The sequence below is a fragment of the Lepisma saccharinum genome, chromosome 26 (genome assembly GCF_977018435.1).
Source record: "Lepisma saccharinum chromosome 26, izLepSacc3.1, whole genome shotgun sequence".
Taxonomy (NCBI): Eukaryota; Metazoa; Arthropoda; class Insecta; order Zygentoma; family Lepismatidae; genus Lepisma; species Lepisma saccharinum.
In genome coordinates, this window is record NC_139254.1 from 53,991,422 (window position 1) to 54,018,209 (window position 26,788).

At 39.5% G+C, this 26,788-nt stretch overlaps 1 protein-coding gene across 1 annotated transcript in view; it reads left to right on the forward strand.

Annotated features, from left to right (window-relative positions):
• The window catches only part of LOC145979813 (para-nitrobenzyl esterase-like), a 120,387-nt gene that overhangs the window by 80,990 nt on the left and 12,609 nt on the right, over positions 1 to 26,788 (forward strand). The window contains exons 6-8 of the mRNA XM_083112831.1: positions 14,258 to 14,448; positions 17,769 to 17,946; positions 23,953 to 24,045. Coding sequence (XP_082968957.1) covers positions 14,258 to 14,448; positions 17,769 to 17,946; positions 23,953 to 24,045 — 462 coding nt within the window. The remainder of the gene's footprint in view (positions 1 to 14,257; positions 14,449 to 17,768; positions 17,947 to 23,952; positions 24,046 to 26,788) is intronic.

Sequence of the window (26,788 nt, forward strand, 5' to 3'; positions counted from 1 at the left end):
TATGTGATGTCGTTTATTTAGTAATGACTGTTCTTGTTCCCCTCACTTCGATCTTCCAATGCATCTAAATCTAATAATAAATCCCCAATAAACGTAAGTAAATACCTTTTGCGACCGAGGCCGATGCGATAAAAATCTACTAATAACTATTTATATATTACGTGACATCTAATAAATGCAAAACTTGAGAATGATCATTAATTCGGCACTGCTTTATATCCAAAATACTTGTCTAATTTCAACAAAATAATACTGTTATTTCAACAGAAAGTATATCTAACGAACTTTCCACCAAATTCGCAATATTCAAAACAGCCACCCTCAGACTTGCTTATACGTTACTTGATTCTGCCATTCCACGTGGCACGTGATTCAGTAATATAATTGAAATGGTTTCCGAAAATTCTAAACGCTTCATCATTACTGCCACCTCCTGATATACACAGAGAGATCATCCATGAACAGTATATATATATTTTACGTCCGATGCCATACTCCTTCCGAAAATAAAATTCGGCAGCATGAGGAATCGCAGTTACGACACCCTTGCCAGTAACAAGCACGTTATCAGTCATCCCTTCAATCCCTGAAGATAAAAGAGCTCTCGAAACCTCGGAAGCCTATCCAGAAATAACCTCGTTGATATCCCGGTAAATCCTCTTCATCAAAGTTCGCATGAGTTTAGGCAAAATTTGAGCTAAAATACACTGCAAAATACCGGGCATTTGTGTAGAGAGGAACTTATCCACAATCTGTGGCAAAGAAATGTTTGGAGCACTGGCAGGTGGTTGTTGCCGCAACCATGTTAGGAAACTTTTTGTCTATTTCCTTGTAGAACAGTTGGTAAGACGTGTATTTTTTTTATCTAAAATGAAAGATCACAGGTTCAAATCCTAGCCGCTCAATTTCTTTTCTGTTGAAGTGAACACAGAAGTACGATATTTACTGAATACAAAAAATTTGAAATAATTAACCTTGAATATAACAGATTACTCTATGAAAAACAAATCGCATGATTACAACTCTAGAGTTTCAAGAGTATTCCTTACGCATACTTTCATTCGACGTCTTGTGTATATTTCTATAATAACATGAGGTTTTATATAAAGCAATGTGTCCCCAAAACTGTTTATTGTTCAATTTCCAACATGAACATTGAAACTTGAATGTTTCGGTGATGTTGCATTAAGACCCGAAGGAATCAATTTTATGAGTGGAATAGATTTATTATGTGAATAAATATGATGTTGCAATTATTGTTTTGGGGAGAAGATCGTTTAATTATTGTTTTTATTGTTTTTTTTGTGGACGAAAAAATTGTGACAAAAACTTTACTAAGTATTACATAAAAAAAAAACGTGAAAGCTGAGCCGGGTTTGAACCAATACCTCAAAGAGAAAAGATGAACGTTAGAAGATGTATGCTTGTCTGAAACGTTACAACTACGCTACAGATGTTCCGAACGTGTGTGCGTGTTTAGTAATACCAAATACTTTTGCACATGGATGTAAAGAGCACTCGTTGTAGCACATTTGTCATAATTATTCTTTATTTATTTGTTAAATGAAAGTAATGTAATTGTAAATAATGGTTAAATTTATTTTATTATTCTTGACATCCTTTTCTGGTATGAATTCGTACGAAACTTTTCATGGCTGAATGTAATTGGAAGTCGTCTTTGAACCAACTGCAGCATCACGTAATTAACTACACCAATAGAAGACCTTATTTCCTTTGAACTACGCTCTAAACAGAGGCATGCAACATTTCTTTCTTCAACCTCGCGAAGAATGGAGCACTACAACAAATCCACAAGAGAAAGAGTGATCGGTTTGATCGAGGGAGCTGGATTGTCACCTGGTTTAGCTGGCGAGCAGTATGGCGTTCCAGCACGGACAGCAAGGAGGTGGTGGGCTCGATACGAAGAAACTGGTGAGGCATCACGGAAAAGACGCGAGAGCTGGGGCCGTGTTTCGACACCAGTGCAAGACGATCGGCTGCTAGCGGAGTGTGAAGCCAATCCATTCCAGTCAGCCACTCAACTAAAGGCAAGGGCCGATTTTCCTGGTTGCCCACAGACAGTTCGGCGGAGGCTGGCTGCTTCTGGTTTACGGGCACGAAGGGCAGCAAAGAAGGAGGTCTTGACGGATGCACACAGAACTGATAGGCTAGCATTTGCTGAAGAAAATATTGATAGGATTTGGGATAGAGTAATCTTCTCAGACGAGAAAGTATTTTCTACTGCAAATGATGGTCCGGTTCTGGTCTACCGGCGTCAAGGACAACGATTTGATCCCCATTTTTTTGCTAACTCACGTCGGCGTGGACGCGTGAGCGTGCCTGTCTGGGGTTGGATATCTCTCGGTGGCGGAGGTGACCTACACCGCATAGAAGGACGTCTCAACGGGATACAGTATGTGCACATTTTGGAGCATGTTATGGTTCCTGGCGTGCGAGCTTTGTATCCCGAGGGAAATATTGACTTCCAACAAGACCACTCCTCCATCCATGATTCAGCCATCGTTCAGCGTTGGTTTTCTGAACGAAACGACATACATCTAATTGACTGGCCACCCATGGGATGCGACATCAACCCAATTGAAAATATGTGGGCCGAGGTCGTTCGATGTTTGAAAGAAAGCTGGCCCGATCCACCACCTCGCAGAAGTGATGAACTATTTGACCACGTCAACAATGCCTGGAATGAAGTGTGCACTTCGCACAGGTATATTCGACATCTTGTGCAATCCGTTCCTCGACGCCTGAGACATGTCATAGATGCAGGTGGCTACTGGACAAGATATTAAATAAATGTTCAATTTTCCCAAAAACGGTCCTTTTCAGGACTAACAAATTAAAAAAAAAATACACTCGTGTAAGAAATAATTTGGAACCTTTCATATATTATTGTCTTACAGGCCTCAATATAAATAAAAATATCCAGATGAAGTGAGGCTCGAACCCTAATCAAAGACACAAGTGGAACTGGAAATGGGTGCCTTTACCGGATGTGCCACAAAGCTACAACAGAATGAACTCCACAGCTAATACAATATCTTAATTTTTGTTTTCTATTCATGCATACACCTATTCTATCTGGAAAACGGTTTTCTTTTAAAGATTTAGATCACCTATTTTTAACCCTAAAGATCGTAAAGCATAACCATTCATTAGTTATTTCCTTGCTTTGTTGGGGATTTTCCTGTAACGAAGGCACTGATTTGCAGCTAAAATCGAGCTTCCCTTACCTGCTGATCTTACCGAATTTAACACATGTTCGTTTATCGTTTGTGCAACAATGGCCTTCTTAAATTATGTTACATTGCACCTCTGAGTGAGAGAGAGAGAGAGAGAGAGAGAGAGAGAGAGAGAGAGAGAGAAGTTGTGTAGCTTGTGGAAAGCAGGCTAGAATTATATTCAACACTTCATAGAAAAATATATTGAGAAACTGGAAACTATGGAACGATGTTTTCGCGAAAGGAAAACTTATGTAAGAGGAAAGTGAACATGCAGATAGAGTAATTTTAATCACAATGCCGAGCTGGACACAGTAACGACGTTACAAGAAAACAACCTCTAGTTACCTTCAGTACAGAAACGTCTTGTCAATTTCTTAACTTATTATTATTGACTCATAATGTGTGTTAACACAACTTATGACGCACAGCTGAATGAATTTGATTGAATTTCTGACGAGTATTGACGAGCATATAGGGCCTTGGCCTATCTCCCGACTGCCAGTCTCCTTCCCACAATTCTACCTAGAGGTGTGAGTTCTTCAACTGGTATGAGGTGACGTGGGGTCAGCACGTCGAGCCCAAAGCCGTTATAGAAGATTTTTATGACCGGGTTACGCTACTCACTCGTAACTTCCAAGCAAAGAACATTCTATTTGTATCAGTGGTGTATGCTGGTTCTAACGAGTGGGTAATCTCCGACCTTTTGATCCTCAAACTCCAAAAGTTTCCGTGCAATTTATGTCAAGCTCCATATTGGATTTAGGAATATTGTGTCGGAATATTTGTCTTATTGCTACGATCACAATCAATTAATTCTCGTTATTGCAGTTTACTATACGTGTAGAATTTCAAATAATAAAACAAGACAGTATTATAAAGCTATAAAAAACAGCCTGTGAAATATAAAATGAAAGACGTGCACTAGTGAAATAAAAACCCGCAATATTAATTTAAGTGCAAAATTCAACTTACTCCAGGACCCGATCACTTGTGCCGTACCACATCCAAAGCACGCTGTTTGTCCAGTTCACGTCAATACGTGTCTTTGCGAAAGATTGCAGCTTAACAAAGGAAGTTATGTGACTTTTGGATTTTTCATGTTTGACACAAGTGTTGCAAAGATTACAGTATCAGCCACGCGTCCATACATTCTTTTCAGCCCCGAAAAGTAAGCACGGCCAACAAAAATGCAAAGCTTATTAACACTTATACTTCCTGTCAACCATGGTGTTTTGTCATAATTTGCTTGCGAATATGCCTCACATATTCCCGATTTTTGTATTTGTGTGTAGAAATAAGTTCAAGCGATGACACTGGCCTACCTGTATTAACAATTTGCAACTTCTCCTGAAAAGATCTTGTTCCAAAAGGTTTCACCAGCAACTCTTGTATCACATCCATTACCCTTTAACACAGCACTATCACGACAAACACTAACACCTTAATAAATAATAAACACGAAGCCAACGACTACACGCATTCAGTTTCACGCGCCAAACTTCTGTTGTTGTGCTCCTGGCTCAGAAAGAAATTCCCTATGAATGATAAAAAAAAATCCCTTTCCGAGCTCGAAATGACAGGTTTTTAAAAGTTCGAATCATTGCAGGTCAGAGCCAGAATTTTATTTCGGGATGGGGATCATCCCTTATTAGCAGCCGCCACATAAAGTTGAAACAGTGGGGTTAGAAGTCCTGAAGATGAATCTCAGATTATTACAACGTATTATGCAAAGTGTTTAATCCTGCTAATGAAGTAAAATTAATTATCACTATACACTTTTTAAATTAGATATTTGTTGGATTTCGGGGAGGGGGGGTTTCAGCCCCCCCCCCCCGAGTCCTCCACCTGGTTACGTGCCTGATGTGTTTTTTTCGTTTATGTTTAATTCGTTCATCTTCATCACTATTAATCTAAACAGGCGGAATATAGCAAAGGTAAAGGTAAAGTGTTCCCCTGTGCATAGCACCACGCCATGAAGGCGTATAGGGGGTGTGGGGGTAACGCCCTACACTTTCTTGATCCGGTCGTGAGTGGGGGTGATGTGATCAGCATCACGCCCCTGACCGCCTTTACCCCCCAGGTTTTCCCCCAGGTACCCATGTTATTCGACGCTGGGTGGGCGCCGAGGCCGCTTCCACCGTTAGAAAAGTTCCCGGATTTGAACCGGCCGGGGATCGAACCCGGGACCTTGAGCATGGTAGTCAGCCAACTTAAATTAACTAATATATATAATTTATTTTTCATATCTTTCCCTTTAAAAAATATTCAGTTCCGTGAAAGAAGTATTCTCGCTGCTTTTGAAGATTAGAGAGGAGAAACAATCACTATTTTTGTAAATACAAGGATTGGGGGGAGTCAGCAAATAGGTGCTTTAATTTCTTAAGCTTTGAATTTTAATTCAGTTTGCTTCATCTTCAATATTTAAGTTTTTCCCTTTTGATAAATTTATGTTCAAGTAACAGAAATCAGCAAGACAGAAGCAAATGTAAAGTGAAAATTAGCGTAGAATTGGTTTGCCCATGTCATTCAGTTTTCCTGTTCTTCGCACTCTACCGGGTATGTTTTCCCTATTCAGCGGAGGGAATGGAGAGGCTCTGAAGGTTGAGAGTGCGACCGGTGGACTCTCACAAGAAGGAGCTTACCCTGGGCACGGAATCACCGCGCCTGAAAAGCAATGTTTCCTCCCCCTCTTTCCTTTCTCCTCCCTCCTCGCCAAGGGTTGCAAGGGAAGCGGGAGGAATGACGTCAGGGTGAGATTCCCTGTAGACATTCCACCGGCTGGAGAAAGGTTCCCGGACATTCGGCGGCAAACGATTGGAAGTATTCGCGCGCTGGAAGCAAGGAAATGTATGCATCGAAATTGGTTTGGAAGAAAATTGGGAAGAAATGTGTATATATATACATTTTTTTTTAAAAAAAAAGAAATACAGCCGGGTCATCTGCTATTACCTAGATGACCCAGAGTATACGCCGCTGATTTGTATATGTTTCTCTATTGTTGTTTTAAGTCTACTTGCTGCACAGACAGACTATTCGGTACTGGATCTATATTTTAAACTAGAATCCGAAGCAACGTGCCTCCACCGGGTGTTGAGCCCGGGACCCCTTGATTACAACATCCTGTTTAAGAACAGATATTAATGACATATAAGTTCTTAAATACGCGTATGTGTTAACATAACTTATGACAGCTGAATGAAAGGATAAGTTTTTCCTACATCCTGCCAATCACTGAAAGTTTAAGAACATTAGTAGAAATATTACTTGAGGCATGCACAGTGGCAACGATTAGACGGGGGGGGGGGTAGAGGAACAGTTGCCCTCCCACTATGCTAAACCTTATCTCCCAAGGGAAACCCCCAGTTTTGACACCTTGCCCCATCAGTTTTGGAACTCAATCGCCGCCACTGAGTATGCATCGCATAAATATTTACAGTAATATCATATAATCTTATATTACGTTATTACAACACTTCGTATTCGGTAAATAAAAAAGAAAACATAATCAGGAAGGGGTGGGATTTGAACCTACGATGTTTCGATCTTGACGAAAACAGTAAAAAATGAAAAGTGTTGTCATCTAACCAACTACTCCAGGAGATTTCTAACGAAAACCTCAGTAAAGCACGTTGATCTCAGTTGAAGAAACCTTGTGCCGGAGTTTCGAACCATTTTTCGCCAATAACCAAGGAAAAGACACACTTTGCAGAATCGTTTGGTGTTGTGCAAGGTATCTTTCATAAAAATTTCGTATAAAATCATCATGAATTTGCCTCCTTGCATTCAAATGTGACGGCAATTCTTTCCAAGTGGATGAGAACTTGTTCAGTGTTTCAAAATGCACATAAATTTACCTCTTTTCAAATTCAGAGCGAGGAATCTTGAAATATTTTCAACATTCGTATTTCTACTTAACATTTTTTTGTCTACTCATGTATTTTATTAGTGCTTTAGGGTATCTTTACTTTATGGAATGTGAAAGAATGAAAAAAAATTCACGAGCGTTTTCATTCAGGAAGAAGAAATGTTGCAAAGTTGGCTACTCTTAGTTGGCTCTGAAGAGCTATGCTGCCAAATTTACGAATTCCGGACTTTGAAATTTTTCAGAGCGGTCAAATAAGAAGTTGCGAAGTGTACAAGGGACTTGTATAAGTCACACTTGCCCTACCGTCTACAGTATCAAGACCAGGGAATATACACATTCACTGTAATTTTGTCATTTTAAGCGTTGCTTTTCTGGCGCTTTTGGCTAATTCCGACAGTGAGGATAGGTGATGATTAGATTAAATTGACGAAGGGTCACTCGCATAGAACACCTATGCCCAGGTCACGATACAAACTCATGAACTTCAGTGGCGAGATCGACCCAAAGTCTGTCACTTATTGCGCTCAGCCAGAGACCTGCCACTAACCGTTTTTGTATTTGTGCATTTTAGTTGTATTTTTAAAACAGATCTAAGAACAGGGATAGGAAGTAAAGGAAAGGCAAAGTTGAAGATCATTATATTTTCCTTACCTTCTGCAGATTAAACCCCCCAAATATCGAGTTGCCTAGAATTAATAAAGCACTTTCAGAAGGACCTGCATGTGTGAAATATTCAAGTTTAGCCTACATCTTCTATATATATAAATGGATGTATGTGTGTATATATGTATGTATGTTTGTTCCGGCATAACTCTCGAACTCTTGGAGCAAATTTCAACCAAACTTGGTACACATATGACTTACAACCTGGAAAGAAATACTGTGGGGGTAAGACACCCCTGGCACCCCTAGGGGTGGGAAGGGTTAACATGTAAAAATAATCAAAAACGACCGATATTAGTGTGGAATCCATAGTTTTCTGGATCGCTAACGTGAATAGTGACACTCCGAATGTCGTTCAACTCAAAGTTTATCACCTATCCGCATGGGGGTGAAAAATAAAATGTCAAAAATGACCTACATTAGTGTCGAATCCATAGTTTTCGGAGTCGCTAAGCTAATTGGTGACATTCACGATCACATTTAAACTACAGTTAGAATTCATTATTTTCCTGTCTAATAGAAGATTGGGACAAATAAATACCCGGGCAACGCCGGGTAATCAGCTAGTATTAAATTTTAAAAAAATAATTTATACATTTTTAAAGACATTTTGTAGGTCAACAACTTTAGAACTCTACTTAATATTTTACAGAATGATTCAAAATCCATAACTCTTTAACCATCAAAGCATGAAAACAGAAAAATACATTCCCAGCATTATTAAGCATAGCCATGCAGGCACATTGTTAGAAATTACTCTTAACTTTTAAACTAATCTACCGTTAAAATTTAACCACCTGCTGTCAATTTAAAAAAAAACGGGACGTCGCCGTTAATTTTAATTTAAATTGTAATGTTTTATCTTGTATAAATATAGATAATGGTTATAAATTGCAGTTAGGTGCACCATAAATGTATTTATGTAAAGAAAAACTGAAATATTAAAATTCCATGAATTATGTTAAACATGGTCGTTGATATTTTGAAAATGCTCATCGTCATTTTCTATTTGGATGGCTGGACAAAATTGACGATTCTGGACCGTTTTTTCTCAGCCACCTCTCTACACTGCAGGATGAATAGGAGGAAGATACTTGGACGACATGGTTCATTACTTTTTCAAGAACTACATAAACAATTTGTCATAGTTGTTATCATCTTCCAGGTGGCCAGAATTAAAGTTACCCAACTCAGAGCCCTCTGTAGCCTGTTTGAGGCATCGTAGAACTCTTGAAATTTGGTGAATCCGCTATGCAGACCATGGGGAAGAGGATGACGATAAAAATAGTTGACACGTCCTTTCCCATTGCACAAATATTTATTGTTAATATCTATTGTTATTAATGATCTTTTCTTGTGCAAATGTTTATTGTTCTTTAATATTAATTTCTGTAATTTACCTATCACTGATAATGTCAGGATAGTGACTAACCTGTATATAATTATCTTGTTAAGAGCTGTTGCCATGGCAATTACGAGTGTCTTTTGTCTTGACTGAGGAGTTCGGGCTTCGAGTTTTAAAAGAGTAGTTAAGTTGAATTGTAAGAAGCTGTTATTTCTTTGACTGAAGTGGATTTTATGCACATAAGTATTTATTTTGCTAAGACGTAAAATATAATTCTTTTCTCTTAGCGAACACTTGATTTTGATTTGTTTTGACCAACGAACGAAGAGAGATATTACCCCATACCCTGAGAGGCATCACGTGTATGCTTTCGAGTCTTCCATGTGAACTTATTATTAGTGCTCTGGTAGTTAAATCATGTTCTTTTGACCAAAGTACGTTTCAATATTTTGGCGCAACAACGCGGGGCTCGAAATCTGTTGTTTCGTTAGTGGTGTTCATTTTTGTGTGTGTTCGTGAAGAGTAATTGATTTGTGATTGTGATGGAAATTCTGTGCTAGAAGAATATGGATAAGAAGATGTTGAGAAGTGCAGGTAAATCGTCGGCTGAGGAAAATGAATCTCCAGTGCAGTCTGTTCCAGTTACAGCAAACTTGCTTTCTTCAATACGGATTATGTTGGAGGAAAGTACAAGGGCTATGGAAACAAAAATTCAGGAAAACATTAGAGAAAGTTCCAGAAATCTGGAAGCTAAGTTTCAGGAGAATGTAGCCATGTTGGAACGCAGTTTGAACTTAAAGTTAGAGGAAAGTGGTAGAAATCTGGTGGAATCAGAACGGCGCTTAGAAGAGAAGTTTTCACAGGGTTATTCAAAACTCACAGAATCTGCTTTGGAGGTGGGACAGAGACTGGACAATTTGACTGTAAAAATGGAAGAAAATCAACAGAAGATAAAAGAAAGCATTCAAATAGAGATCGTTAACTTTCGTCAGACATGTGAAGCAAACTCTCTACAAGTGAAATCAAATGTGCAAAAAGAAATTGCCCTGTTGAGAGAAGAGGTTGAACAATCTCAGGGTAACTTTCGTAAGGAAATCGCTGAAGAACAGAGCAGTCCAGAAAGGAAGTGTTTGAAAATGTGAATCACCAGGTAACTGTTATCACAGACAAGTTAGAAGATACCATTAATCACAAAGTGGCAGAGAAACTTGCTGAGAATATAAATGAAACCGAGGGATACCGAAAAGCTGACGAAGAATGGAGGAAAACAGTTGAAACTAAGCAAGACAAATTTTCCTCAGATGTTGGTCATATCTGTAGTGAAATTGTTCATATTTCTGATCAGCTGAATAGGTTACAGATCCAGACGAACTCTGATCATCCTAAAATCCACCGTGTTGATGAAGGTTCTGGAAGATCGACATTTTATCCCATCTGTTCAGATGAAGCTTCAAACCTACAAGGAAAAACGTCACGGAAAAAGAGGTACAAGAAGATGAACGAATCCAGCTCCTCAGACAGTGAATCAACTGCTCGCAGCAGAAGAAACAGAAGAGAGCCTGCTTCACGCATGTTACACACTGGGGTAACTCCTAGAATGGCAGACATCAATTCTATGAGAAAGTTCGACGGCAATATTATCGCTACTTCAGCTGAAATATATTTAAAGGAATTGAATACAAACCTTGAAATTCTACAGATTCCTCAACATTATAGGCTTGAAATCATTCCACGTTTGTTAACTGGAAAGGCCTATCACTGGTTTTATTCGCATAAGAACGATTTCCGCACTTACTCCGATTTCTGCAGAGAGTTCAAGAAGCGTTTTGCTTCAACAGAAGCGAAAGAGAGAGAATTGGCGTCTGTGAGGACTAGGCGGTACAATAAGCAGAATGATAACAATGTGGAGGAATACGTTTGGTCTGTGTACTCTGCCTATAGGAATCTGAGTAATCATTACACCGAGCAGGAAGTAGTTAACCTAATCATCGGACAGCTACCTTTTAGAGTAAAGCAATTGTGCTTGGCTCATGCTCCGAACACCGTGGATCTCTTAGCGGATTTTGTTAAGAGATATGAGCAAGCAGAGGAACAAGATGCTTGGCGGTCTACATGGAGACGAGAAACTGGCTCTCAACAAAACAGCAGAGATGTTCAAAGAACGTCTAGAGTTCGCCTAGTTCAGCAGCAAAACAACAGCAACCAAATTGACAGTTCAGATTCAAGAAATGGATATCGATATCATCAGCAGCGTCGCTTTAGGTCACGACGAGAATATCCAGCTTCCAGAGGTAATCCTTACGATAGACGGTATCCTAATAGCGGGTTTTCTTCGCCAAGTCAACAACGTTTATCTCCACCGAGAGATAACAATAATTCTCCTAGGACTCAAATGACGAACAGCGGCGTGCAGACAGACATTGTTGAACCGTATCCCAGCGCTGAGCAACAGCGTAGTGTGGCAGTAGCGAGGAATTTCTGTTGGGACACCGGATCTAATCTGGACCAGGTGCGGGATTTCACCCCTCGCCTGACATAGAAACGTTCCTTATGTTAGGCAGTCTCGGAGGGAACTGGTGGCAAGAAGAGAGATTTTACAGTCTGGTGACAAAGATATTATGCTGATATTTGTAACAAATCAGAATTTGTGTAAATTAAGGCAGATCGTTAAGTATAAAAATTCAGTGAGCTAGAACTAGAATTCAGAATTTGAATTTGTAGGAAAGTGTAACTCAGTGCTCGAAACTACTGAAAGCATCATTCTAATGGAAATCTTAATTGTTAAAGATTTACCATAAGAGCTGCTGTTGGTTAATCGTTTCTGCGAAAGTATATAACTGAGATCAGTCTTATACATAGAATATTATATTTAATGGTGGATGGAGTGTCGATTTAAAAGGAGCTAGAAGAGAATAATTCCGTAGACAAGTAAATAAGTGTCCGGAAATTTAAAGTTAGCCATTAGAAATGGATTCCTTCACCAGAAGATATGAAAAAGAAGATTGATTCCAGTAAAATTACTGAAAATGGAACGAAGTACCGATTTAAGTTGAAATCTTCACGATCAATAGGAAGGTGTCTTTGGAAAGGCGTGGCACTGGAAACGTTTTCTATGAGTTTGTGGTTACGACATGTTATAGAACGAGAGCATATTTGAATAGGCTGCTGAATGTTTATTTGATCTGGTCTTCTTAGTTGTATGAAGTGTCATAGTTTATTTATGATGTATCAGAAGTCCCATGCTATACTAAAAAAAAAAATGAATCTTTCTTCAAACGTCCAGTTTTATCTCGGAACCTGTGAACTAAAGACATGAAGAATGGTAGACTGTTTTCCAGAGATTGAATCCAAAATCTCCTAGACTGTTGAAAGTTTTCCAGTTCGTCGTCGATTTTGATTTTTCTTGGGAGGGGGCAATTGACACGTCCTTTCCCATTGCACAAATATTTATTGTTAATATCTATTGTTATTAATTATCTTTTCTTGTGCAAATGTTTATTGTTCTTTAATATTAATTTCTGTAATTTACCTATCACTGATAATGTCAGGATAGTGACTAACCTGTATATAATTATCTTGTTAAGAGCTGTTGCCATGGCAATTACGAGTGTCTTTTGTCTTGACTGAGGAGTTCGGACTTCGAGTTTTAGAAGAGTAGTTAAGTTGAATTGTAAGAAGCTGTTATTTCTTTGACTGAAGTGGATTTTATGCACATAAGTATTTATTTTGCTAAGACGTAAAATATAATTCTTTTCTCTTAGCGAACACTTGACTTTGATTTGTTTTGACCAACGAACGAAGAGAGATATTACCCCATACCCTGAGAGGCATCACGTGTATGCTTTCGAGTCTTCCATGTGAACTTATTATTAGTGCTCTGGTAGTTAAATCATGTTCTTTTGACCAAAGTACGTTTCATAGTTCAATGTTCAGCCACCAGGTAGAAATGTGGCGCTGTACTTCCATGATGGTTGTAATAATGACGTAAACTGCTCCAATTGGTTATGGATTTGCCTTTATCTTGCAATCTTGCAATAAACGAGAGATTATTTTCTCACAACTTTCATCCACTAACAAATGCCTTTCTTAATAACTCAGCTAAATCACTTAACGTGAGTGCTGAACAAAAGTTCTGAAGTATTCACCATGCCATTAAATAAAAAAAAAAACGTGCATTACTGGTGAAGTTGTTTTATCAGAACGGTAGTAATATTGCTGGCAGGCATATTGAACACTGCTGTACTGGCAGAAACCATGAATAAAGATTTGTACACCTGATTTATATTTTTCAATATTCATTATTACAGCGCCACATTTCAACCTGGTGGCGGAATTTTTTATCGCCACCCTCTTCTCCATGGTCTGCATAGTGGATTCACCAAATTTCAGAGTTCTACGATGCCTCAAACAGGCTACAGAGGGCTCTGAGTTGGGTAAAATTCTGGCCACCAGGTACTTATTGACTTAAGCAGGTTAAAGAAAAATGCCATAATTCTCGGAAAGAAATGTATTTTCTTCAGTTAGTTCGTGAAAGAGAAATTCCAGAGAAGTGACATCCTTGATGGTCAAAATTTTACATCGGTGAAGAGCAATGTATTGTACAGTCAACGGCAATAAAATAGGATACACATAGGTTCTGAAACTGGCTTGTCTGCAATGCGGTATGAGTGTTGCCTAACTCTATGGCGATAAGTGGCAACTTCTACCACCGCCGTAGAGTTATGCAACACACATAACGTCTTGCAGGGAAGCGAGTATTTCAGTATTGCCGTTGACTGTACATTGTTGTAAAGGAGAACATCGTTTGGTTGAGAATATACAGTATGCTATTTCTAAACTCTAAAATTTGTCTTTAAATATTACCTCATGAAGTACTGTTCCACTCATTTTCATTCATGAAATCCAGATTCACTGATTACCAATTCTGTCAGTCTGTTACCTTCAAACTTATTATAGTGCTAGCAGAATACATTTGAAAAAAAAATTGCTATGCATACGAACGACTACTACTTGTAGATGTCATGGGTTATATTTCTTTGTATATGAAAAAAAATATAACCAAGGAAATCCAAAATATAAACAAATCCTGCCTGTGTTTGTCACTTACGCAACTTGTAAGAAGCTCTTTCTTGTTTTTTATTCCAGGATTGTTCAAACGGATCATATTCCAGAGCGGGTCGTTCCTTGGTGCCACCGAGATCGAGCGGGACCCTGTGCCACACGGCACCAAAATCGCCCGCGCGGCTGGATGCGGCGACGAGGATTTGAAAAAGGTCGGAGAGTGCTTGAAGAAAGTTCACCCGCTGCGGCTGATAAAGTCATCCTTGGATTATTCGGTAGGCCATTTCAATTACTTTGTCGCTTTGTGTGTGTGTGTGTGAGTTGGTGGGGGTGGTATTGTGTGCACTCTCGTGACGAATTGTATAAGAAGAAAATTCATATTTATTTATTTATCACCTATAACAGGGCTCTGGCTCCAATTACAATAGGAGTACATAGAGTAAAAACAACTCAAAAATTAAAATTATAACAATACAATACAACAGAAGATGAAAGAAAGAGAAAAACACAACTACACTAATAATTGCGTGAAGATTACGAGTACAAATTTGTGCAGTGCATAAATCTAATAAATTATATTTACATAAGTATAACGAGATACATATCTCTATGAAGACATTCATAATTATAATTATAATTATATATATTCTCATATACAAACACATATACGAGGTCTGACAATTAAGTTCGCGAACTTTATCCTAGAAAATATATCTTATTGTTGAATAGCGCTGTGGTTACCTTCAAAGCACTCACCTTGAGAAGCTATAAACCGATGCCAGCGCCTACTCCACCCTTCGAAGCAATTTTGGAACCCTGTTTCTACAGGGTGGTCCATATGTCTTGTAACCCCCATAATTTTACATAACTTGATAATAATACAACTTTGTAATAATACAATATAATATAATGAAGTATAAGGTAGCCATTCATTCCACATGTCGTGTGACACCAACAATTTTACATAATTTTATATTATGATAATAACAATATAACAATTTGTAAGACGTATGGATTCAGTGTCAACCAGGATGTTGTTCACGCATCTAAAAGGTCAGTATGACCATCATTATTTTCATGGCACAAAATGACACGGCGCCATGACCTGTGTGAGATTTTACGAAGCAAATTTTTCGTGATTGTTGTCTGAAAGGCTGCCCTAATAGCGTCCTTTAATTGTTCTGTTTTTTGGTATTGTTGTTGTGATACCTTTTCCTTAATAATGCCCCAGAGGACATTGTCACAAGACGAGAGATCAGGGCTTCTGGGAGGCCAATCCAGAGGCACGGGATGATGTACCGATCCACGTCCTATCCACCTATTGGGAAACACTTCACTTAAATATTCCCGGACAGCGATGGCATAGTGAGGCGGTGCTCCATCCTGTTGAAACCAGGAATGTCCCAGGAGATTCATTCTTTGTAGCTGTGGAACAAAAAATGCCTGTAACATGGCGAGATAGGAGTGTTGATTGACTACGCCATCGAAGAAACAGGGACCTATCAAGTGTTTAGCGGACATAGCGACCCAGAGCATCACATGTGGGGGGTTGTTTTTCAGCTCTTCGTAATAATACGGATTTTCCTTGGACCAGAAATACACCTTCCTTGCACGTGCACTTCGATACATTGCACATTCATCGGAGAATAAAAGGTTAGCCCGCTGCGGGAGTGTCGTAAATACCTCCAACATTCTTCCACATGCTGCATGTCGTCTACGCATGTTATCATCACTGAGCTCGTTGACGCTTGCTGGTTTAAAGGATTTCTTCGTGTGTTGTAACATTGTTGTTTTCGGGATTCCAAGCTCAGCAGACCGTTTGCGCAGTGACTTCTGTGGTGACCGAAGCACAGATGCCTCCTCTCCTGCACATGTGTTATGTATTTTAGTTGGTTCCAGGCCTCGGTTCGTCTTTGATACATCCCAACATAAACAGTTTCTTTTCCCAACGCACTATTGTCACTTTTGGTGGTGCATTTTTTTGGAATCGTCTTGTGAAATCTCGTCGCACATCCTCCATGGTCTTGCTGGTATGTGGACGTTCATGGGCCCAAACACTGACAAGGCGCTCTTCTACATTGTAGGAGCTTGTGTCAGCCATCTCTTCAAAAGAAACACTGAATTAGAGATAACAAGATATTGATTCGAGGGGGTAACAAGACATATGGAGCACCCTGTAGAATGGCCTTCAGATCTGCCGTCTTATTAGCCTTAATGTCCTCAATGTCATCAAAATGTCTTACTTTCAAAACTTGTTTGATCTTCGTGTGAAGAAAGAAGTCATTTTGGGCAAGGTCGGGTGAGTATGGCAGGTGGTCTACTAAAGTTACAGTTGGGAGCTGAGAAGACTGCAAGGCTGACGAATGCGAAACTGACCTGCTTGTTGTCGCCGTGTGCAGCCAGCTCGTCTTCCCTTCAGGGTGGCAGCGACATAAATAAAAAAGGCATGGTACGAAAACGCATTGCAAATGAATGGAACATATTACATAGTAAGAAGTGAAAGCAATACTAATGATGGAATAAAACTTCACAAATCAAAGCAATCTGCTTCCAACGTGACTAAGAAAGTAAGGGTGTGTGCGTGCTTTTTGTGTATTTCCTAGCGTCTTGTAATGCTTCTTTCCTGGACATGGATAAATTAAAGTGGGGGCGTTATTCCCACACCCCCTATACGCCTTCATGGCGTGGTGCTATGCACAGGAGAAAACTTTACTTTTTTTACTTTTTTTTTATTATTTCGTTTATTCTTCATGTTTCTTGATGAGCAGACAGGAACTGCATGAAATGCTTAGTCTCCAACGTTTCAACGTTTCTCCAACATTATACTTAATGAAAAACTTCATCTACTTTATTATAATTTGAATGGACGAATTCTGGTGCACTGTTGTGTGTGATTTGCCTGAAGCGTAACATATCTTTCTTAGCATTAAATTTAATGTTCGGAGGAGGCTTGGATTGTCGACTAGACCGTTAACTAACTTATGTTAAAACAAACAACGGTTGCTACGCGAGGAAACGGTAGTGGTGCGTTTTGTGTTACGGAGTTTGTGATATTGTGTGTTTGTTATCAAAGCTTTTTGTGACATTTACTGTTGTTCGTACAACAATGGACAAATTTATTATTCGAAGTAAGCGATTGAATCGAAAATCGGAAAAGGAAGAGTGCCATGAATTGTGTGTGGATTGTGTTATTGATAATTTTGAAACGCAGAGTACAGCTGATACATAAAGACATAGTTCACCAGCATTAGAAAAGCAGAACAAGAATATCCATCTGTTTTCATAATAATTAATGCAGTAAATCTATGTTAGTTTTAATTCCTTATGCTTGTTATATATTATTGTATTATTAATCACTTTGCTATTTTCAAACATTAAAAATATTTACAATAGTAGTAAGTCATGTATCTGGTTGCAGCCCCCCCAAAGCAGATGGCCTAGCGACGCCACTGTCAGTGACTACATTTTCAATCAAAATCACATCAAGCACGTCCGGCGTTCCTTGGCTTCGCAGTTTTATACAGACATTATTGTTGAATTCAACAATGACACAACTTATTGTTTCTAACAAAATGATATTGTTTCTGTTGCCCAGGAGGCGGAAAGAGTTCGTGGTTACAGCGGGAGAGGTGGCTTGGGCGCCGTCATCCAAAAAGCGGGAACCAAGAAGTTTATGGAACAGGATCCTGTTCTCCTGTTCAAGAGCGGGAATTTCACCAAAGTGCCATTGATAGCGGGAGTCAACAAGCACGAAGGAATCTATTACTTGTCTTGTAAGTACTGATGACGTCAGTATGTTAATTGCATTCAACATAGGTGGATCTAGATTTTTTTGTGGAAAGGGCACAGCATATATGTAAACATATTAGATGCAATATTGGAAATATAATGTGTAGACCTTTCAATATTAGAACTTCACAATTTGAATTCATGTCCAGATATTATTAGAATAATTAAATAAAGAAGACTTAGATGGTTAGGCCATGTGGCACGAATGAGAGAGGAAAGAAGAGTTTCTTGTGTGAAACCTGATGGTAAGAGACCTGTAGGAAGGCCAAAACGAAGCTGGCGGGATAATGTTGAGATGGACCTAATGGAAATCGGCAAGGATGCAAAAGATTGGATTGATCTTGCCCAGGATAGGGACAAATGGAACTCTTGTGTCGCTGCAGCCATAAACCTTTGGGTTTAAGAATGCTCGAGAGTTAGTAAGTTAGAACTTTCAATATTGAAACAGCCTAACACATTAACCTAATTACAGGGGTCAGTTTTAGGGCTAAATAAACAAATCTGGCTTGACTGTACAATGTACAGTCACGGGTTGTAGCGAATCCATTGAGTTTCTATTGTGTAGTTAGAACAATCCAGAACTGTCCGTGACTGTACCTCCACCAGGAAACGAATCCAGGATCCCTTGGTTCTAAGGTGATATATTTGTAGCTTTTGTGAAATAGTAGTAGTCCTACGTTATATTAGCAATGCTTAGTACAGAAATAAAGAGATAAGCTTGAGAATTTATTGCCTCAGGAGAAGATCACAAACATCTTAAATATTTTACCTAGTTATCAGTTAACCAGTTAAAGTTATTGCCTTGTAATCAATAAGTTCTGAATTTGATTTTCGACGTCGACTTATTTCAGTGTGTGCTAAATATAGGCCAGATTAATGTATTTGTGCTAAACTTTGTTTTATTGTTCTGCCTGGAAAGAGATTGCTTGAACATGTTTGTTCCTTGTAACCTTCTAATAACCTTGCTTGTAACATAATGCTATCTATACAGTCCAGCCAGGGAAGACTGGAAACGTCTATTCCAAACGCGAGAGGGGAAGCAGGTAGAAGGACCAGCTAAACTACACTGTGATATTTCGTTTATATAGATGTTCTTGTTTTTATTTTAATTCTGAACCCTTCCATAATTTGAACTAACTCTCTAGCCTTCTTAAACCCGAATGAGCATGGCTGCAACAACACAAGCCTTCCATTTGTCCCTATCCTGAGCAAGATCTATATACTCTTTTCCGTCCCTACCGATTTCGTTTAGGGCCATAACTTGAAACATATATTTACTTAATTCATTGATGTTTCCACATCAAACTATTTTCACGGAACCCTTACCTTCCCAAAATGTCATTTCTGCAACAGACCTCCAGGTATAGTCGACACGCTAGCTACGTTAACGACCGGCTGGCTTTGAAGTCAACGGAGCGCGCCCACAAACTGCAACAATCACATTCAACGCACAGTGTTGCCACACATCTACTCTACTCCACCTTGTCCCTCCGCACACAAGCACCTTCCCACGGTCTCCACATTGAAGTTGGATAGAGCGGCAACAGCGTATCCGGTCATGTGACTGAGACTCCACTTGGAGTAGACGAACAGAATGACAGCAGCGCCCAATGGCAGAAGGTTGAGTGTGATTGGACGAAAACAACTCGCCCGCTTTTTACCCCAACCCACGTTCGTGGCGGCAGCTCTCTTCAGATCGTGGACGTTAACCAAGTAACCATGTATACCAGACCGGAAACTTGAACTTTTTTTTATGGGTCAACTTTAATGAGTACCAATAATTTCTTCACAAAAATGAAAACTTATCAAGCTCAAATGTGCATATCCGCCATATTTCTAGCCCCAGGACTATGCACGGCTTCAAACAAAACCTTATCGTTTCCAGACTGTAATTTGAGGTCTGTGATTTCTGCCGTCACCCCTATTTTGACACTGAACACGTCCAGTTGGCGCGTGCGCACTTCTGATCATGGTTTCGGCAAAGGCAGCCGGACTGTACTTTTTAGAATACTTCGCCATCCCTTTTTGAGAGAGGCACGTGCCCCCACCAAATTACAGTCACAGTGCATTAATTCATTTTCAATATTATACAATGTTCGTTTGCAAATCTTGCCCTTGTACTTCTGGTTATTTTACATAACTTTTCTAAATACATCGCCAGCACATTCCCAACGAATAAACGCCAATGCATTATCCAGGATTCGAATCCATTGCCCCTAACCTCGTGACACCCTAAGCTAACAACACTTAGGCTGGTAATACACCAGTCAAATATGCTATTCTCTATTCTCACGTCGGGCTTCTCCCATGGCGCAGTGGTAGCGTCGTTGCCTTGTAATCAAGAGGTCCCGGGTTAGATACCCGGTGGAGGCATTATCAGTGGTTCGGATCCCACTTTAAAATTGTAGGTCCAGTCCCGATTAGCCTTGCTGTGCATAAAATTGACTTAAATAGCAACTCAATCAATCATTCTTTTCACACGCCGAAATATTTGAGGGAATTTTAAACCACAAGGAATTAGTTCATTATATTTCTTATAAATCAAATGTAAGAAATTATTGTTCCATAAAATATATTTATTTTTAAAAACTCAGCAATTACAACATATTTGTTTACGAAAATCTTATATTTTTTGCAACACTATTCAAGCGAAATGTGAGAGTAACTTCTTACAGAATTATCAAAACGCAATTCTTGTTTGTTCTTGATACATTAATGCTAAGCGTACTCACACGAATTTAATAACTAATGTTATTACTTTCATTTAATTTGTTAGCTATTTTTCTCTATGTCCACACATTTAACCTTTTGTTCTTTTAGGAAAATTCAAGATACATAGCCTTTTGACATGACAGAATTGTAAGTCCAATGTAAACCTGTGTTTCTTTAATATTAATTAATTATGATACTTTGATTGATGGATTGATTGATGTGGTTCATTTTACTTCGCTCATATGCCACTTTTCTCTAATAGAGAAATATGTTGAATCCTGGACCTCTTCCCCTTCAAATTCATTTTCGTGACCTGTCGTGGGAAATGCCCTTTGGAAAGTGGGGCAACGAACAAGGCCATTGTTGGTTATCAAAGATGGCAACTGACATAATATTACGTGATCAACTAATTAATTGCACAACCTAATCTAGATCTGGGTCTGGGAAACTGTTTAATTGGATACCACCTGTCGAGTGTATGCACCATTAATTCGCTAACTAATGAGAGAAAATAAAGAAGCTGACAAGGTCAATGCCACGAATGGTTTTGTAGAGGCTATGTGGCATTGTTTCTTAGCTTTAACGTGTAAACCATAATTAAGAGTGATATACCGTAGACAGTAAGCGAACTCCTAATACTAATGACAAAACAACATATACGAGGTAGTAATGAAAAGTTCGCTCATAAAATGTATCGAAATGGAAGCTTAATCGAAGTATTGTTCCTCTTGCTCCAACCACAATGGAAGTACTACTGAAACCCGGCTTTTGTAAGTAGTGCATTTTCTTGCGTGGTTACAAATTATTGGACGATTTCATAAGGATATATTTTCACTAATACTGAAGATAAATACATTATCTTAGTGTCATTTGAAAGAGGGAAGTTTGAAGTTTTTTTTACTGACTTTAGATGTACTCAATGTGAGCCCCACGTGTAATACGGCAGACGTCCAGGCGGTGATCCCATTCTTGCCAAACCCTCCCAAGCATGTCTGTCGTGACGTTCTCGATGGCATCTAAATTCTGGCAGTGTAGCTGGAAGTGGAGGAATGTAAACATTGTCCTTGACGAAACACCACAGGAAGAAATCACACACTGTGAGGTCCGGTGAACGTGGTGGCCATATGCAGAATGTGTCGTCTGCGGCCGTTGCACGACCAATCCATCTACCTGGCAGGTGTCGATTTAGGTACCCCGGACATCCGTATGACAATGTGGAGGGGTCCCGTCTTGTTGGAAAATGAACACCTGTTCCTCCTCATCCGTGAGCTGTGGCATTAACCAACTTTCCAACATGTCCAGGCACGCGTTTCCCGTGATAGTGTTCTTGGCGAAAAAAAAATGGACAAACACACGTCTCTCAGAAACGGCACAAAACACGTTTACTTTTGGGCTGTCACTTTCTACCTTAATGACAGCGCGTGTTGGTATCTGCTCCCCGCACTGATTTCTGAGGGCTCCGTGTGAAACGTTCACGGACTCTGTCGACGGTCTCTTCACTTACACTTGGCCTCCCTGCGCGTCCTTTTCCTTGATGACAGATGCATCCTCTATCGCGAAATTGTTCGAACCACCTACGGATTGACGAAGCGGGGGTAGCTCGACGTCCAAATTGCCGTGTAAATGCCCGCCGAACAGCATCGACACTGTCTCTTCGTGCATATTCAATCACACACCAGCTACGACCGGTTGGCAGCGCAGCCATTTCTCCAACACACACACACACAAAAAAAGACAAATAAAATCACATGACAAATTCGAAAACTTCAAACTTCCCTCTCTCAATTGACATTAAGATGTTTATTGATGTTCAATATTAGTGAAAATATAGCCTTATGAAATCGCCCAATAATTTGTAACCACGCTGTATTGTTGTTCAGCGCTGAATCTCATTTCGAGACTAGGGAACAACCAGAAACGTACAGGCACTAGATCAGGCGATTATGGCGGCTGTGTCACCAATGGGCTGCATTATTCCGCCAAAACTTGATGTCGCATCTTCTTGAATTTCGCCATTCTGCCATATGGAAGTGTAAGGATTTTGCTCTTTTAGGGCAGTCACCACAGTCGCTTCACCTGCCACGTATCATCAAGTGTGATACACGTGCCACATCTCTACTTTTACGAGATCATAAGTGTCATTCCGGGAACCTTTTGATCACACCTCGTAAAATGTATGTGCCATAATCATAGATGTATACGGGACTTTACTCCTTTATGAGTGATCTCACGTACTACGAATTTTTCCGTCAATGTCCTTTCATAAGCGGTTCAGGGTACCTAAGGTTAACCTTGTGTGGTATTAGAGTGCACCATGAGGTAGAAAAGCGGCGGGTAAGACTGCAGAATATGGGCTGCTTAGGAGGAACGCGGTTCATAATTTTTTGGTAACGTTTTGTAGTTAGTAATCGGGAAAAGTAAGTTTTAAAGTGCGGAAAATTTTTTTTCTTTACAAAAACCAGAAAAACGTGTTCAGGTTGGGCGGTATTGAAATCGTAGCAGAGAAGGAAAAGGCATATTCCTGCACAAATGTAGTGAAAGCAAAAAATGCCTGTGTTGTTAGGTAGCTAAGTTTAGTTTACTTAGCCTAAATAATAATTAGTCATTGTATTTATGCTAATGAAACCTAACCTAACAGGCCTGACCTAACCTTGTAGGCATTCCTCGAAGAAATAATGAAAGAAACTGTGCGTAAACAATATGGACACGAACGAATGGAGAAATGCATTGCTTTTAGTAGCAGGAAAAACATTTTTCATTGTATTTATGCTATTGGAACCCAACCTAACAGGCCTAACCTAACCTTGTAAGCATTCCTCGTCTGAAATAATGAAAGAAACTAAGCATCTGTGGGTGGAATCCGGAGCGACAAATCAACTCGAATTCCGCAAAACGAAGGGTCTCACTTATCGCACAACACTTGAGTGCGTAAACAATATGGATGCGAACAAATGGGGAAATGCATTGCTTTTAGTAGCAGGAAAAACATTTTTTACGGGCAATAATATAATAGTAATCGTAAAAGGAACACCAGAAAATGGAAGTAGAAGGTACGTACTTTCAGGGGATATAAATTTCGTTCGTCTATTTAGAGGGAAAAGGCAGCCCATGTTCTGCAGTGAGACCAAGCGGCGTAATAGAACCGAAATAGAAACAAATAAAATTATTACACAGTGCAAGGGAGAATTTCATTAATTTATTCCTGAAGGATCAATCTGTCATTTCATTTCTTCTAGTTCCAAATCGACCTCTCATTCAAATTTATTTCTTATTTCCAGGGGTATTTTCTGATTTTATCGAAGTCAATCATCTACGAAACGATAGCAAGTTTTTGGAAGACGAGCTGGTTGAGTCTCTACTTAGGAGTGTTGGTAAGTGTGACACATTGGGTACAGTGTAGAGTAAGTCCTTTGTGCTTGGAGGGTAGTTTACATGCACTACGAAAAATAGAAAACAAATAGTCAGAACTAGCTTGGTTATGTTAAATTACGTTATTATTGTATGCTATATCACTTAGGTTATGTTTGTTTCATTAAGGTAGTATAGACTTTTGTCAGGTTTATACTTGGTTCTTTTAGCTAGAATACGTTTTGGTGGCAGACTTCGTTAGTTATTTTTTAACTGTTGTTTTGTGTTAAGTTAATTTTGATTAAGATATAATGGTTAGGTTGGGCTTGCTTACGTTATGTTTTGATACGTGACGTTTCGTTGCCTTAAGTTTAGTAGTGATAGACTCCTGGCATTAAGTTAGATGGTGCGATTAGGTACCTTCGGTATTCCTTAGGTATTCCTTTTCTTAATGAAGTCTAGTTCGGTGGTTAACTTAATGTTTTCCTACATGTTTGGTTTGGCTAGGTAAGGTTTCTTTAAGTAGTGTTTGATTAGGGCAAATAAGATTTCTTTACGTTAAGTTTGGTTAAGGCAGGTAAGGTTACCTTGTGTCAAGTTTGATCAGGGGAGGTAAGGCTAACTTGTGTCAAGTTTGGTCAGGTGAGAGAAGTTTACCTTGTGTCAAGTTTGGTCAAGGCAGGTAAGGTTACCTTGTGTCAAGTTTGGTCAGGGGAGGTAAGGTTACCTGGTGTCAAGTTTGGTGAAGGCAGGTAAGGTTACCTGGTGTCAAGTTTAGTCAGGTGAGGTAAGGTTACCTTGTGTCTAGTTTGGTCAGTGGAGGTAAGGTTTCCTCGTCTCAAGTTTGGTCAGGGGAGGTAAGGTTACCTGGTGTAAAGTTTGGTGAAGGCAGGTAAGGTTACCTGGTGTCAAGTTTAGTCAGGTGAGGTAAGGTTACCTCGTCTCAAGTTTGGTTAGAAGAGGTAAGGTTTCCTCGTCTCAAGTTTGGTCAGGGGAGGTAAGGTTACCTTGTGTCAAGTTTGGTGAAGGCAGGTAAGGTTACCTGGTGTCAAGTTTAGTCAGGTGAGGTAAGGTTACCTTGTGTCTTGTTTGGTCAGTGGAGGTAAGGTTTCCTCGTCTCAAGTTTGGTCAGGGGAGGTAAGGTTACCTGGTGTCAAGTTTGGTGAAGGCAGGTAAGGTTACCTGGTGTCAAGTTTAGTCAGGTGAGGTAAGGTTACCTTGTGTCAGGTTTGCTCAGGGGAGATAAGGTTATATGGTGTGAAGTTTGGTCAGGGGAAGGAGAGGTAAGGTTACCTGGTGTCAAGTTTGGTTAGGAGAGTTAAGGTTACCTTGTGTCAAGTTTGGTCACGGGAGGTATAGTTACCTGATGTCAAGTTTGGTGAAGGCAGGTAGTGTTACCTCGTCTTAAGTTGGGTTAGGAGAGGTAAGGTTTCCTCGTTCCAAGTTTGGTCACGGGAGATAAGGTTACCTGGTGTCAAGTTTCGTCATGGGGAGGTAAGGTTACGTTGTGTCAAGTTTGCTCAAGGAAGTTAAGGTTACCTGGTGTCAAGTTTGGTCAGGGGAGAGAAGGTTACCTTGTGTCAAGTTTGGTTAGGAGAGGTAAGGTTAACTTGTGTCAAGTTTGGTCGGAGAAAGTGAGGTTTCCTTACGTCAATTTTAGTCAGGGAAGGTAAGGTAAGTTTAATCAGGGGAGATCGTATAGTTTCATTACGATTAATTAATTAATAACAAGATGAAGTTAAGTTTTTCCTGGATCATGGTTGACCTAAGTGCTGACATGATGTAATTCACCTTGGAGAAACCTCCCTTGTGAGCAGCTTGTTACAGGAATCACTGAAAACTTTCTTATTAGTTTCTACAATTTTCATACGACATTGATCTTCGACACTTGCAACCACCTGAGCGAATACAATAACTTATTCCTGGAAGGTAGTCGATCTTCTTTGCTCGTACAGTTTCCGTTTCGGCCTCTTCGAAACGATCTGTTACGATATGAATTTTTTTCTTCCTACACTGAACGAGATTAATAGTGACCTCTGTTAGTTCACTACATTTTTTGACACCAGATGTAGTGAACGAACACCTCAGTATCAGGCTGGTGCAAGTAAATTGTGTTCAACCAAGTTCAAAATATTCAACAAATACCTGTCTATTGCTTTCAACTTACATTTCATTCGTTAGCATGTAGAACGTTAGCAAACACCACTGTGTACGCCACTCCAGGACGTCGTGCAAACGGTGCACAGTCCAATACGCATTGGTAGAGAACTGTTAGTTCACATGAGCTCTCCAGCCCAGGATTGTTATAGGTCCAGGAACCAATAAATTGTAATGGGTTCCGCTGCAGGGCCGGTACCTTTTTTTATCGCACAATTTAAATTCGGTCCAAGTTGCGTATTGTTTATTTGAAAAAAGTTCCTGGACCGTATTTTAATTGTTCCTGAAAAAAGGTTCCTGGACCTTATTTAAATTGATGCTGGACAAAAGGTTCCTGGACCTTTTTTAAATTGATGCTGGACAAAAGGTTCCTGGACCTTATTTAAATTGATGCTGGACAAAAGGTTCCTGGACCTTATTTAAATTGATGCGGAAAAAAAGGTTCCTGGACCTTATTTAAATTGATGCTGGACAAAAGGTTCCTGGACCTTATTTAAATTGATGCGGAAAGAAAGGTTCCTGGACCTTATTAAATTGATGCTGGACAAAAGGTTCCTGGACCGAATTTAAATTCTTCCTGAAAAAGGTTCCTGGACCTTATTTAAATTG